Source organism: Drosophila obscura, unplaced genomic scaffold (assembly GCF_018151105.1).
Source record: "Drosophila obscura isolate BZ-5 IFL unplaced genomic scaffold, ASM1815110v1 contig_8, whole genome shotgun sequence".
Classification (NCBI taxonomy): Eukaryota; Metazoa; Arthropoda; class Insecta; order Diptera; family Drosophilidae; genus Drosophila; species Drosophila obscura.
The window spans coordinates 179,257-194,937 of record NW_024542872.1 but is presented as its reverse complement, the minus strand read 5'-3'; the positions used below and the strand labels follow the sequence as shown (position 1 = coordinate 194,937).

General features: G+C 47.4%; 1 protein-coding gene across 1 annotated transcript in view; it reads left to right on the top strand.

Moving 5' to 3' along the window:
* LOC111077092 overlaps positions 1-9,272 on the top strand; it is a 35,923-nt gene extending 26,651 nt beyond the window's left edge. Inside the window, exon 2 of the mRNA XM_022371237.2 lies at positions 8,044-9,272. Coding sequence (XP_022226929.1) covers positions 8,709-9,077 — 369 coding nt within the window. The 5' untranslated portion in view covers positions 8,044-8,708 and the 3' untranslated portion in view covers positions 9,078-9,272. The remainder of the gene's footprint in view (positions 1-8,043) is intronic.
* The last annotated feature ends 6,409 nt before the right edge of the window (positions 9,273-15,681 follow it).

Sequence of the window (15,681 nt, the reverse complement as noted above, 5' to 3'; positions counted from 1 at the left end):
CCAAGGAGGGGTTGAAGGCGAAGGCCCAGTACAAAGCGGCCCTCAAGATCATGGGCCGGCTCCAGGGCAGGAAGGACCTCTCTGAAGAGGAGAAGGCCAAAATGACCTGGGCCGAGCAACGGATAGAAGAGGGACGGCTGCACTTCGCGCAGATGCCGCAGATGAAGGCATCGACGGAGGGATTTGCCAACAAAACGCAACGCTCGACCGAGAGTGCCATCAAGGACACTCCGGTGAGCAAGCGGCAACGCGGGCCCAAGGTGGCAGGCCCCTCACCCAAACAGGAGAAGAGACCACCAAAAGCGATCGTCAGTGAGGTGACCAAACGACACCTAATCGTGGCACTCATTGACCGGAGCGACGAGAACGGCAAAATAACGGCGGCGCGGTGGAAGACGGTGCACGCGCGGCTCGTGTATGCGCTGTTCGCTCGAATGGAGGAGGACCCAACGGCCCCCATGACCACGTTCGATGGTGCAGGGTGGCTTAACGGGGTCAAAATACTAAAATGTATTGACGACCCCACACTCAAGTGGCTGACGCAAACGGTCTGCCAATTGGAAGCGTTGTGGGAGGGGCCAAGCTGGAGGTGGTGGACAGGGAGCTAATCCCGTTCATACCAAAGGCAAAGGTAATCTTCCCCATCGCAATCCAAAGGGACCGTGCGCTGAAGCTACTACAGCGGCAGAACCCGAACTGGAGAACTGGAGAACGGCGAACTGGAGGATTTTGCATATCGGGAGCCCACTACCCAATGAGGGGGGCCAGAGTGCGATCATCCAGATCAGCAAGGAGGCAGAAGATTCGGGAAGATGGCGTGGGGGATGGGCAGTGTGTACCTGCGGCTGAAAAAGCACCGTCCCGAGGATAAAGATGCGCACACTCTGCAGGAGGGCGAGGTGGAGAAGGACCTTGGTCTGGACACCATCGTGGAGGCCGCACAGGGTCTTGCGCTGGACTCGGAGGAAGAGGAGGAGGACGGTGACCTGACGGTAGTAGTCAACCGGTCGAGCGGAGCTGAGCCAGACGCACATGCTGAGTGTGCTGCAGCTCAACCACCACAAGAGTAAGATTGCGTCGGCGGAGCTCTTTTTTGCCATGGAGCAAGGGCCCGCCGATATAGCCTTAGTCCAGGAGCCATGGGTTGCATTAGGCAATGCTGTGGCCGGACTAAAGTCCTCAAATTTTAACGTGTTCTACCCACCATCGGAAAGCAGGAACAGAACCGCCGTACTCGTACGAAAGGGAAAAGTACTTTGGTATCTGGCTGGAGAGTCCTTGAAAGACCATCCTTCTCAGACCACAAGTACATTCTGTTTAAGTGCGAATTTAAACACTCTCAGAAGATAACTGTCTATAGAAACCCCCGGAACACAAACTGGGAAAAGTTAAAAAAGACAGTTACTTCGAAGCTCGCGACTCGTCCGGGCACAGTGAAATCCCCGGAAGAAATAGAAACGTCCCTAGAGACCCTCTCCAAGGAGAGGAGTGGCGTACCACGCAGCATGCCCAATGCCCACCCTCGCGAACGAAAAAGAGGACCAAACCACTCTGCTGGAACCGGGACCTACCGCTCCAAAGAACCAACCTCAAAGAATTCTTCAAAATCGCCAAACAGGCGAGCGATGAGATGATCAATGAGGAATATAAAATCCTACTCAGGGAGTACAAGAAGGATTGTCTTCCTTCCAAAGGCAGGAAATTGCAGCCATATGAGCCCCAATGACTACAGACCGATAAGCCTCACCTCTTTTCTACTCAAAACACTAGCAAAGCTGCTGGATCTACACATCAGACACGATGTAGGGGGGCGAATGTCAACCAACCAGCATGCCTACACCAAAGGGAAATCGATAGAGACGGCACTGCATTCTCTAGTAGCCACCATCGAAAATGCCCTCCAATATAAAAAGTATGCTCTAGGAGTGTTCATAGACATATCCGGAGCATTCAATAACGTGAATACTAACGCAATAATGGACCGCCTAGAAGCGACCAACACGCATCCCACAATCAACCTCTGGATAAAGAACCTTCTAAGTTGTAGACGGGTGTACTTAGAATGGGGCACCGCTTCCTTGGAGAAAGGGGCACACAGAGGCACACCTCAGGGTGGGGTCTTCTCGCCCCTTCTGTGGAACCTGGTGTTCGACGACCTAATAAAGAGATTCGAAAGGAGAGCCCCAAAAAGAACAGCTCATGCGGATGACATAAGCATAATTATTACGGGAGTATGTCCATCGACTCTAAGCTCCATAATGGAATCAACACTCAGGGAGATATGTGAGTGGGTGGAAAAAGGAGGACTCAGTATCAACGCGGACAAGACGGACCTCATCCTCTTTACCAAGAGATACAAGGTACCGGGCTACCAGGCTGACCCCGAAAGCACAAGTCGGCATAGTACTGGACAGCAAGCTGGCATGGAGGCCCAATGTAGTGGAAAGGGTGAAGAAGGCCACCATTGCGCTACAAAAGCACTCGAAACCATGATCGGAATCGACCCCCTGGACATCCACGCTCAACTGACTGCAGGAAAGGCGGCACAACGCTTAGTAGCATCAGGAAACATGTCTCTACAAGGATTGGGGCACAGTTCAATGTGCCGAGACATGACCAGTATATCTGACTACATGATACCCCAAACTTGCCTGGACGTAAAAACAACATAATTTATGGGACCCGACGACTGGAAAAGGGGTCTGGACCAGACTCAACACCTCAACATTTACACCGACGGCTCCAAGATGGAAGGAAAAGTAGGAGCGGGCATATACTGTACAGACCCTGAGATAAGGCTTTCCTATAAGCTACCGGGCCAATGCGGCATATTCCAAGCGTCTATGCCATACGGAAAGCGGCGGAGGCGGCTCAGTCCATCGATCGTTCACACGGCGTGGTAAACCTGTTCGTGGACAGCCAGGCGGCGATAAGATCCATGCAGTCGTCAGCGGTCAGTTCCAGAAACGTCCTGGCGAGCAGGGAAGCATTAGACTACCTAAACACGACAAAGTCAGTACGGATCTATTGGGTTCCCAGCCACCAGGGCATCGAAGGTAACGAGACAGCGGATGTACAGGCTAAGGAAGGCGTCGGGTTGGCCATTGACAGAACCGAGAACGTGCCTGACTCCCTTAGAACGCTACAAAGCGCTCTGGAGAGACGAGCGGACAAGAAGGCTAGAAGCCGGTGGAGAGTACCACCACCTGGAGAATCTCGAAAACCAAGTGCAAGGAGCGCAATGGTAAACTTAGCCACTACTTACTGCACCTTCCACGGAAGGACTGCAGAATGCTAGTGGGAATACTCACAGGACACTGTCTAACTGCAGCACACGCAGTTAAACTAGGCATCGCCAACAGTGGTAACTGCAGAAAATGCGATGAAGAAGTGGCTATCGAAACCCTGCAGCTGGCCGGCGCTATCAAGGGCAAGAAGAAAATACCTGGGTACCCCGGTAATAGCATCACTGGAAGATGCCTCTAGAAGGACACCAGGGGAACTTCTTGCCTTCGCGAAAAACACCTCGATCCTCTAAGACTTTGAAACCTCACAACAATGAAGAAGGTTCAGGCCCCCCCCCCATCCGGACAACTAAGGGCCATATAGGCCTATGCGTGGCCCCATGGGGGCCGTCCGGGTCAACCTAACCTAACCTAACACTCGCAATAAACATATGTCGAGCTGAATAAACTGGATTTACACCAGCATAAGGCCAGAATAATAGCTTGCTCTTGCTCTTAATTTCAATATTAATTACAACAAATCGTGTACATCTTAAACTCATCATAATTGGTCCTTTTTTGTGCCAATTATCTGTGTTTCGCTGTTTAACAATTGAGTTAATAATAACTTTATATTTCGAACGCGTATCAGACGTGCGCAAGCAATTTGTTAGTGCTTTTATCCATTCCGCTTTGGATCATTGCTCTCTGCGCTCACTGTGCGTGCACTCCATCCGTTACATCGTCTATCAACACACGCTCTGGAGAGCATAAGTGCAAGCTCTCTTGCTCTCACTCTCACTGGACTTCGCCTGCATCTGCATCTTCTTGAATTGCTCTCTCGGTGTCTCTGTTTCGTGAGCTTCACCGTTTGTTTTCGTCACTTCGCTGGATCGTCTGCCGCTGCTGCTGATCGTCGCTCGCTCTGCTGCCTGCACTCTTATATCGCTTGCGCTCCCACTTTGCGTTTTTCTTCGAGCACAGTGATTCAACTACTGTCAAAAATGGTTCTTGTCTGCAGTGCAAAGAAATGCGAATTTGGAGGCAACATAGTCGGCGATTCATTCCTCTGCTGTTGGCTGTGCGACAATGTCGCCCATATAAAATGTGCTGGTTGGGGTAATTTTGGACGTCTACACGATCTCATCTCAAAACGCATGGGTCTGACTTGGTCATGTTTGGCCTGCCGTGAGATTGACGCCGAAATGCGCACTTTTATGAGACAGACTCGTACTGGTTTTCAGGATGTCAGGAAGCAATTTATCGCTCTCAACGAAAGTTCCTGTCCCTGGAAACACAATTCCTTGGCCTCAAACTCTTGAGTGAATCTCCTAGACAGAAAATCCCTCATACTGATAACAACAACCTCTTGCAACCTATTGGAGTTGGAACGCCTGCCTCTCATCTACATACATCGGAATTCTTTGCTACTCCGAGCGGTCATGCCTCGCCGTTAGTCAATCCGCCTTCAGTCGCTCCGGTGTTTCTCACACCGAATAGCAATGAAGCAGTTACTACGTCCATCATTGTCGGCTCCGCTGTGATTGCTCCCAGTGTGGACGTGCTGACCGCTGATGATGTCCCCACCGTTCCTGTCACTGATCCTGTTCCTTCCGTTGCTACCGACGCTGCCATCGTTTATGCCACGAGATCTCTTTTGGGAGTGGCTCCACCTTCTCTCTCTCGCTCGGGACTTCAACTAAGAGCAGTGGTACCTCGAAAGTCTATCTTTGTCTCCCGTCTTATACCGGAGGCTACAATAGAGGATGTCCAACAACATCTTTGCTCTAGACTTAACGCCTCGCTTAATGATATAATTGTGACCAAATTCGTTTTTAGACATAAGCGCAATATTTCCTCCTTTAAGATTCTTCTTCCCGATTCTTTACTATCCAGATCACTCGACCCGTCTATTTGGCCTGAGCATACAAGTATGCATGAGTTCCTACATAAAGACTCTATCCAGAGTCCCAATATTACTGCCCTGGTTGTTCAAAAAACTAAATAACCTTTTTATTATTCATTACCAGAACGTACGCAGTCTGTTTGGCAAATTGTGTCAAATACATACGAATAGTTCCTCTTTTGACTTTGACGCTGTCGCTTTAACTGAAACCTGGCTTAACTCCTCCGTCTGTGATCATGATATTTTCGTTCCAAAGTTTATCACATATAGATTGGACCGTCCATCTTTTGCTGGTGGGGTTCTGATTGCTGTGAAAACGGATTTCTCATCCGAGTTGTTCCCATTCAACAATATCTATGGCATTGAATTCATTGCAGTCAAAGTTTGTGTTGGATCGGTATCGATCTATTTGACTTGCTCTTACATTCCTCCCAAATCAGATGCTGAGGTTTACTCATATCACCTTTCTGCAATTCAGACTATTGCATCTACTTTAGGTTGCAACGATCATATTATTGTCATGGGTGATTTTAACTTACCACTTCTTTCTTGTCTGCCTAGTGATGCGTCTAACCTGTTGCTACCAAATTACCACAACGATTTTATTGACGGGCTTACCGATGTCTCCCTAGTTCAAATTAATTCCATCTTGCTACGGTCTCCAGAGTAAGTCCAGTATCACTTTCTGAAGACCCCTACCATCCAACTTTAGCCATATCCCTTGAGTGTGTCCGATCCAGTTGCGCTGCCAATCCCATGGCACCCAGCCGCATACAGTGTTTTCGGAAAACTAATTTTGCTGACTGGTCTTTTCTCCACGTGTTCCCGAACATTGACGAAACAGTCAACTCGTTCTATGAAACTATTAACGACGCCCTTAATATATATGTTCCTGTCATCAAATCTTTGTCGTCAAAACCTCCTTGGTTCTCCAAGAATTTGTCTTATTTAAAGAATAGAAAAACTAGGCTCTATAAAAAGTATCAGAATACTGGATCTATGATTGTCTTCGCCCAATATTCCTCCGCTCGTTCTCAATTCCTCACTGTTAATAGTCTTTGTTATAATCAATACCTTTCCCGATGTAGTAAACATTTTCGTAGTGATCCAAAAAAATTCTATTCGTTCGTTAATTCTAAACGTAAGTCCAATGCATTTCCTCCATCCCTCCATTATCAAAACAAATCTGAATCTTCTGCTGCTGGTATTGAAAAATTTATTTGCCACCTTCTTCCAATCAACCTACTCGTCACATATCTACCATGCATCTACTCCGTATCCCTACCATTTACCTTATGCCAACAGCATTTTTCCGCCTTTCTTTGAGGAAAGTGATGTTCCAGAAGGTTTGTCAACGATTGACATATCATTCTCGGCGGGTCCAAACAAGGTACCAAGTTGTATTTTAAAACACTGTGCTCAGTCCTTATGCAAACCTTTGACATATCTTTTCAACCTATCATTGGAACGGTCCTGTCTTCCAGTGATTTGGAACGAATCCTATATCATTCCGCTTCACAAAAAGGGTTCAAGATCTCACATTGAGAACTACCGAGGTATTGCTAAGCTTTCCGCCATTCCAAAGCTGCTTGAGTTCCTTATTACCAGGCAATTGCAACACCTATGCAGGAGTCTGATATCTCCATCGCAACACGGATTTTTTAAACATCGATCAACATTAACAAACCTTCTCGAGATCTCTTCTGCAATTAACCGAGGATTTCAAAGCTCCCTGCAAACAGACGTAATTTTCACGGATTTTAGCAAGGCTTTCGACTCCGTGAACCATTCTCTTCTCATTCACAAGCTTTCTTTAATTGGTTTCCCCACTAATCTTCTAAACTGGATTTCGTCATATCTTTCTAACCGCACACAACGTGTTTTGTTTACTAATGTGTTGTCGAATGTCGTTAATGTTACATCAGGAGTGCCACAAGGTAGTCATTTAGGTCCACTTCTGTTTATTTTATTTGTGAATGACCTTCCTCAAGTTATAACATACTCCTCCACTCTAATGTACGCTGACGATGTTAAAATCTATCTCTCCTACTCTGATTGGTACCTGCACAAACGCCTTCAACTCGACCTAAACGAGTTGCAAATTTGGTGTTCAACAAATCTCCTCTTTCTAAACCTTTCTAAATGCAACCTTATGACTTTTCACCGTCGCACTCCACACTTTGTCTCGTACGCTCTAGGAATTCATGCCCTCGAACGAATTTCGAGTTCTAATGACCTTGGAGTTCTTTTCAATCATAGACTGTGTTTTAATAGCCATATAGCTGCAACTGGAAATAAAGCTAAGGGTGTTCTAGCGTTTATAAAGCGTTGGTCCAAGGAGTTTGATGACCCGTATGTCACCAAAACACTGTACGCCTCCTTGGTTCGTCCGATTCTGGAATATTGTTCTTGTGTGTGGAGTACACAGTACAAGGAGCAACAGTCCATTCTCGAGTCGGTCAAAAACAATTTTTAATTTTTGCCTTACGTAATTTTAACTGGGACTCGGATAGAATCTTGCCACCTTATCAATCGAGGCTACATCATTTAGACCTCCCTTCTTTGCGCCATCGCAGAATTTGTAACGGCGTTATATTTGTACACAAGCTCCTAGTTGGGCTTGTTGACTCAGAAGCACTTCTTGGCCTGCTTGACTTTTCTGTTCCCCTTAAGACCTACCCGTACCTTTCGTCCGTTTCGTTTACCCTTCTGTAGGTCTAATTGCGCTCAACACGACCCTTTTTGAATCTTATGCTCTAATTATAATAATCTTTATCACACCCTATCCCCTGAATTATCCCTTAAAATTATAGCCAGTAAGATATACCTGTTCTTACAATCCACTAATTTTTAATTATTTCCTATATCCACTTTTTTTTTCCCTTTAATTTTAATCATAATGTATGTTAGCAGATAGTTGCTAGTCTTCAATAAATAGATAAATACTTTTGGTTCGGACGGGAACTCAGACTGCTAGGACCTACCGAACTAACAACACAAGAAAGTGCGGAAGCACGACAAAACGCAGAAGCATTAGCAAAGCAGAACATGGAATAAGCAGCAGCGAAACAGACAAGACATTAAAATTTGACTCGAAGGGACTGGATGCCGAAGATAGGGGACATATTATGAGTCAGAAACCACCCACTCTCGAAGAAAATTGACAAGACCACAGCGAAACTCGAACCAAAGTACAACGGTCCTTGTAAGGTCCTCGAACTATTGTCCCCAGTCATAGTCACTGTCAAAGATACCTCTACTAACAAGAAAAGTCGAGCACATGTATCGCAACTAAAACCCGCAAGCAAAAATGAGCAAGAAACAGTCACAATAACGACACCTCTCGAAAGAATCTGCTGGACCACCGCAAACAAGGCAGATCAGCCAAAACAACAGGCCACCGAGCGTATCAGCTGGGCACGACAAGTAGAAATAGAAGAAAGTAACACAGACATCCTGAACATTAGAGATCCACCAGGGACTCACAAAAGACAAAGGCAGGCACCAACGAAGCCAACAGAAAGCCAAGCAGCGGAGAAGCCAATACTCAGAAAAGCACCGGACATGCCAAGTCGGGCATGAGAAAGGCCGATCCCAACACAACACCGATCCGCGGAGAAGCCAATCCCGATTCAAAGCCAGGCTCTAGCGAAGCCACCACAAAGCCAAGCAGCGGAGAAGCCGAGACCGAGACTGAGACCCAGCCGTGCACCGGACATGCTAAATCGAGCAAAAGAGAGGTCGATCCCGACACACCGAGCAGAAGAATATCTGCGAGACAGGCAACGGACATGCCAGCACTGGTCAAAACTGCCAACACAGCGGTATCCATACCCGTTAACTGGGAGGTGCACCAAGGGTTTAACCTTAACCGAAGCCAGGTGGAATTGGTATTACGAGCGGTGAACAACCGCCAGGAGCATCGCCAGAGGAGGTTCAAGCAGTAGAACGAGGAGATACCAGACATGGCGTGCTGGGGAATCAACCTGACGACGCTTCCCAAGAAGAGGAGGGAGGACTGTGACGCCCAGCGCTGCTGGAGAACATCGCCAGCATTACAATAACAAACAAATGTTTTTTGTATTACTTAGAATTAATGACTCACATTCCAATATTACTACATTTAACCATTTACCTAGATCTAAGAGAACAAAACCTGCAAATTAATTTAATTAAAAAACACATAAAAGAAGCAAACATCACGACTTTTAAAATCCACGCGCCAGCGATCACTAACAAACGGCCACACTCCAACATTTGAATCCACGCCAAAACAGTGTGCCCAGCCCTCAGAACCACACTATCAGCTCATCATGGCAACGCGCTAGTGCCAAAGAAGGGAGCCAACAGCTGACTTTTTGAAATAAAAGCAGCCACGCCAGAGCCATAAGGACCATTCCTGTCTTGGGCTGGCAAGGCTGGATTCGCTCCCCGAGACTTTAGTAAGCATTGACTGCTATGGTTTTTAGAGCGCACGACTCCTCTATAACACCCAACTAGCCCTGCTATATACCGTCCATTTGGATTGCATTGGTTACTGTGTTAGAGCGTACGATTCCTCTGCACTTTACTCTTTGCTGCTTTCCTTCCTACTCGGAGCGCATTTTCCTCCGCAACGCTTATTTCTCCTCGGAGCGCATTATCCTTCGCAACACTCGTCTCTCCCGGATCGCATTTCCTCCGCCACCCTCGTCTGCCACGGAGCGCATTTTCCTCTGTAGGGAGCGTATTATATCCTGAGACGACCTGCACGCATCTGGTAGCCACGTGCGGCCCTGACGATCCTGAAGTAAGACCTTGAGGACGAGTCTGTGACCACCGTTATAGACACACCTAAACTCTGTAATTTTAAGATCAATAAAGAAAAAAAACCTACTTTTGCTACCTTACTTGTGTTGCCTTCTTCTTGAACCTAGAGTCATTTTCTTTTAGCTACCACATCCAGAGATCAAACAAATTTCTCTGAATAGGGGATATCCCGAGATTGAATTGAATTCAGAATCCAGAAATCGACCGAGAACTTACTACCATTGATTCACGACCTCACCATCGTGTGTATCTTCTTCTTGACTTGTGCATTGGATTCGGCAATTCCAAGCAAGTTGATACACGACTCCTCCCTACGAATCTGTAAGCGCTGTGCCAGGTCCTCAGTTATGAAGTTCGTTTGTAACCCAGAGTAAAGCAATGCTCGGGCCAAAACGTACTCTCCATTTTTGGTTCGCTTACGATCGATGTCACCAGAATTATTCTATCCAAAGCTGTCGCATGGAGTGCATGCGAAGTGGAAGGGTTATTCTGATTGGGAGGTGGAGAAGAATTCTCTGGGGGTGATGTTGACGCTAAACTTTTATCCACAACTGTGTACCTCTGCAATAAGTCATAATGTGATAGAGGGAGTGATATGGATGACCTGGTGGTGCCACACCATGCCATTGCGGACCGCGGTCCGCACATTCTGGGACACAGCAGCTGTTGCTGCTGCTGCTTCTGCTGCGGGTGGGCCGGATCCCGCGGCGCCCGCCGCTACCAGAGCTCCTCCCTCGGCTTCTCGTCCATGGGCAGCCGTGACGGCGCGACCGGCTCCTGGATCGGCTTCTCCCACACTGCTTACTTCTCTTCCTCTGCCTTCTGCAGCCGCTCCTTCCAACGTGCCTCAATCGCAACGAATACGAAGCCACGGCACACTACGGAGAACACGAATCCAAGGTCAACACCAGCAAACCGCAAGCAAGCAATCGGGAGAACGAGTCCTACGGTCACTACGGAGCAACCGCGTCCTAGGCCAACAACAGGGAACACGCATCCCAAACAAACCACAAGGATCTCACACACGAGACAAACGCACTTGAACCCGGCGCTCGACAGAGAAAGCCCAGGTCCAAGACAAGCAACAGAGCAAGCATGCACAGAATCCGCAACGGAAGAATTGAACACACGGACACCCGCAAAGCCGACCTCCAGCATCGAACAAGGACAACGGCAAGCACCATCCGACAGCCCAGCAACACGGGAAACGGCCACGCTAACCCCACGCTGGTCGGGGCCCATAATCGAACTGATATTAACAGAGCCCCCTCAACGCGGGCCCGGAAACCAGGACGATGCCACCACGATGCATCACAACGCCCTGTCGTACCCACGGCCGACGCCACACCGATCCTCGCCAATACAATGGAGTACCTTCCGCGTACCGACTTGACTGCTAGTGCCATGCACCGAGCCATGCCTAGAGATCTTCGTCGCCCGAACCACCTGTTGGTCCGACACAAGAGGCATCACCGAGACTCACCTGTTCATGCGCCAAACGACCGCCAATACCACCCAAGTATTGCATCAGAGATATGAAACATATCTACCCACGGCCAACGCCACCCCAATCGTCGCCCACATAAGCGACTACCAACGGAGGATCGAAACGCCCAGCACCTTCGACACAACCCTCTTACCCGAAGACCCCAGCCAGCCATTTGACTCCGAAGCTGCCGATCCAACCGCAGCCGTGGCCGCCGGACTTGGCCCCGCAGATCCAAGCATTTACATTCGACAGACTCATCCTGCCGAAAGACCCGAATCAAACCTTTGACCCCGAAGCCACCAAACCCACCGAAGACGATCCAGAACGCCCACGGGTCCTTGGCCACCCGACATAGTACCACCAATTCAAGAATGCCTGGACAAAGAACTACCAAAGAAAACTGCCGAGAAAACCATCGTGATATGGGATAATCGACCCACCAAGCAGACATAAAGTACAAAGCACCCAAAACAGCAGAAAGGCCGCGATCACAGCAGCAGCAGAAAATATAACGTTACCGACGCCACGCTAAAGTGAATAGATTAACACCGACGAATCCAAAGACTCGGCACAAGCCAAAGGACAGGATAACCCGGAAAAAGGCGAACCTCAGCACCCGCCAAGCGATGCCACTAACCTCTCCATCACCCACCCGGAAGAAAGTTCTAGCCATGGCTCGTCACAAACGGAGGAGGGTCAGCGCATCCACGCTGGCGGGAGACAATAATCGAACTGATATACACAGAGCTAACGAACCATGGCTCTAGCCACGGTTCTCCACAAATAGCGGTGTGTCAGCAGCTCCGGAAATAAAATTGTCTTAAGCAACGCACACAATTTTTTAAGAACTCTCGATCAACAACTCTACACATTCTTGTCCACACAACAATTTAAAACACCCCACCTCCTGGGACATTTCGCAATCGACGGCCTACATATGAAATATCATTTGCGTTATTTCACAATAAGTCAAGCCAGCATAAAATTATCGACTTACCACTCAACTTCCGCGATGCAGAGTTAGCAAAAACTCATTTTGAAACCAAATACCCAATTCCCAACTGCACCTTGCGCCATGCAGTCTCAGCAAAAACACACTGACCCACTAAGCAATTGTCAATGAAGCACCCAGCTTCGACCCACTTACCACGCCCCACAATTATTGTCACCCAATAATCAAAAGTTAGTAATAAGCAATTATTTCCGGGTCTCAGGTGCGATCGCCAGCTGCATAAAAGGGCCAAGATCGGCCGAAAGAGCAGGCAGTCCATCAGCCCGAACACAAGACACTGCACTAGGCAGTCCCTCAGTCACACACCCAAGACACGGCACTAGGCAGTACATCATACCGAAAACAAAAGAGGCCAAGAACACAAGACACTGCACTAGGCAGTCACAAACGCACAACACCACACTACGCAGTCCACCAGCGCCCCATACAACTACAAGCCAGAGTAGCAACGTAAAAGAATTAATTGAATGAATAAATACTGAATAAACCAAGAACAACCAAAAACAAAACTCTCGCATCATCATTTCTCGCTTCCTACTGCATTTTCATCGTTCATCGTTCGTTCTCTTTCGTAGTGACCAGATGTGTTTTTGTTTTGCGCTCCGCATATTCCTTTTGTTTAACTTAAACAGCCGGTGTTTTTTTATCTATAATTTAACTCTCTACCTAACTTACATTAAAATCACACTTTTACCGCGGGTGCATGCCTGATAATTGTGTAAAAACACAACTTATTTAATAAATTTTGTGCGTCGGTTAGCCGTGTGTTTGTGTGGTTGCTTTTCGTAAGTACGCCCTCTCATTACATTTAGCCGCTCTTTGTCGTAGTTATTGCCGTCTATCACTCTCTCTATCACCTAACTCTCAATAACTGTTCTTTCGCTCTCGCTCTTGTAACTTTTTGTGCAGTAACGCTCTTACTTAGAAGCTGTTGCTGCAACCACCCTCTCATCTTTTACCGATTTCGCTTTAAGCATTGCTCTAAGCATTTGCTCTGCACAGTGGCTGATTGATTTGTTTTGAACTTTTTTTTCCCAAGTAAAAAAAAATAAAAGACATAAATATGGAATTTTCTGTCGTCTGTGCCAAAAAAACCTGCAAGAAGCAGATCACCCATGACCAGCCCAATATCCCCTGCTGGCTTTGCGAAAGCGTAGTGCACGCAAAATGTGTAGGGATCTCGGGCAGTGTAGGAGATGCCATTTCCCAACACAACGGCCTACATTATAGTTGTAAGGAATGCCGTGCTGTGGAAAACGACATGCGTTCGTTCATGAGGCAGACGCGGAGTGACTTCAAAGAGCTGATCGTAGGCTTTAAACAGCAATATGATCGGCTCTTGGCCATGAACACTCAGTTCAGCAGTTTACAGCTGCTGGCTGAGTCTCCGAGGCGCAAGAAGTCGACTCCGCGGGACTTACAAGTGCCGACTGCCTCATGTCCGCCGGCATCTGAAAAACTTACTCCGACCACTCCCTTAGTGCAGCAGTTGATTACGTTTGCTACTCCAAGGGCAACGATCGCTGCTGGTGATGCAGATTCAGGAGCCGAATGCGACACTTCGGACAGTATGCAGTTAGAATTGTCTGTAGAGTCCGTGTCCATCGAGTCCGCACCCAACCCCTTAACTATCCCCTCAGTTTCGCTCCCACCAGCTAATAGATGTCCAGGACCACCGGATACTGCCATCACAGGTACTAGGCCTGTGGTGCCAAAACCACTGGTGGGAGTCCCACCAAAGCGACAAGTTTTTGTTTCGCGGCTAGCCCCTGAACTCACATCCAATGATGTGACCGCTTTTTACAAGCAAATAAAAGCCGCGGCTTAAAGGTGAAAAAATTTAACTTTTCTTACGCCAGGGAGATATCTTCCTTAGTAAGCGTCTCCCCAACACAATTTGAAACCATTTGTTCCGCCAAGTTCGGCGGACATTTTGTGGTTAAAGAGTTTGGCTAAGAAAAAGAAGAGGCCCCCCATTACTCTCCTAGCATTCAGACCAGTGCTCCATCTCCATTCTCATCTTCCACCTCTACTTCCACACATCCCACAAACTAACTTCCCCTTGTAGTAACCTACCAGAATGCTAGAGGCTTGCGTAGTAAGCTCAGCACTCTTTCCTTGAAGCTCGCATTCTCGTCCCACGTTATTGTGTTCACCGAGACCTGGTTAAGCCGGACATCCTTAGTTCCGAGTTTTGGCAGGTCAGTACACAATTTTTAGAATGACCGTTCGCCTCGACGTGGAGGTGGGGTCCTTATTGCAGTGGACTCAAACTTTTCGTCGGAACATTTCATGGTCCAGGTTCAACAAGACCTGGAATTCCTGTGCGTAAAACTGATTCTCCCAGGCTTTTCCATTTTCATTACTTTCTCGTATATTCCACCTTCCTAGGATATCTTACTATACGAGCATCACCTGTCCGCTTTAAAAACGGTTTCTTCCTTTCTATCAGATAAAGACCATATGATGCCAGGTACTGTTTGGTCTTTGGTAAACGAGTCTAATAATCTTATGCCCATGACTTTATCGACGGCTTGATAGACCTATCCCTGTCTCAAGTCAACCATGTGAAAAATTCCTTTGGTCGATTGCTTTGTCTCGGATCCGACCATAGCGTTGCTAACACGAGCTCTTCCGCTCACTATACCTGAAGACTCCTACTATCCTACATTCGAAATATAGGTCGATATTGGGTCTACTGTGGTGGATCGAATGGGTAGGCTATCTGAACGTGTCCGCTGCTCTCTTAAAAGCCGAGTTTATGAAACTTAATTAACTCATTAGGGATTTTGATTGGTCCGCTCTGTACTTGTGCACTGACGTTATGAAAGGCACAAACATTTTTTACAATGTACTTGACACATTTTTTGATTCTTGTGTCCCACTTTCTTATCCGGTTAGATCTGGAAAGCCTCCTTGGTTTACCAAAGAGTTGTCCAGTTTAAAAACTTAAAATCAGGACTTTATAAAAAATTTCGAGAAGTTGATTCTCCCTCACCTCTTTCTCGCTATGTAATAACTCGGTCAAATTTCTCCGTTCTTAACGCTCAATGTTATAAAAATTACCTATCTCGATGCAGTATACGATTTTCACAGGACCCTAAACAGTTTTACAGCTTCGTAAATAGTAAGCGTAAAACGTCCGCCATCTATCCTCGCTATCGCTATCGCTTCGACTAGTTAAGCCGGTGTTTTCACCAGGTCCCGACGGAGTTCCCGGCTGTGTACATAGGTACTATGC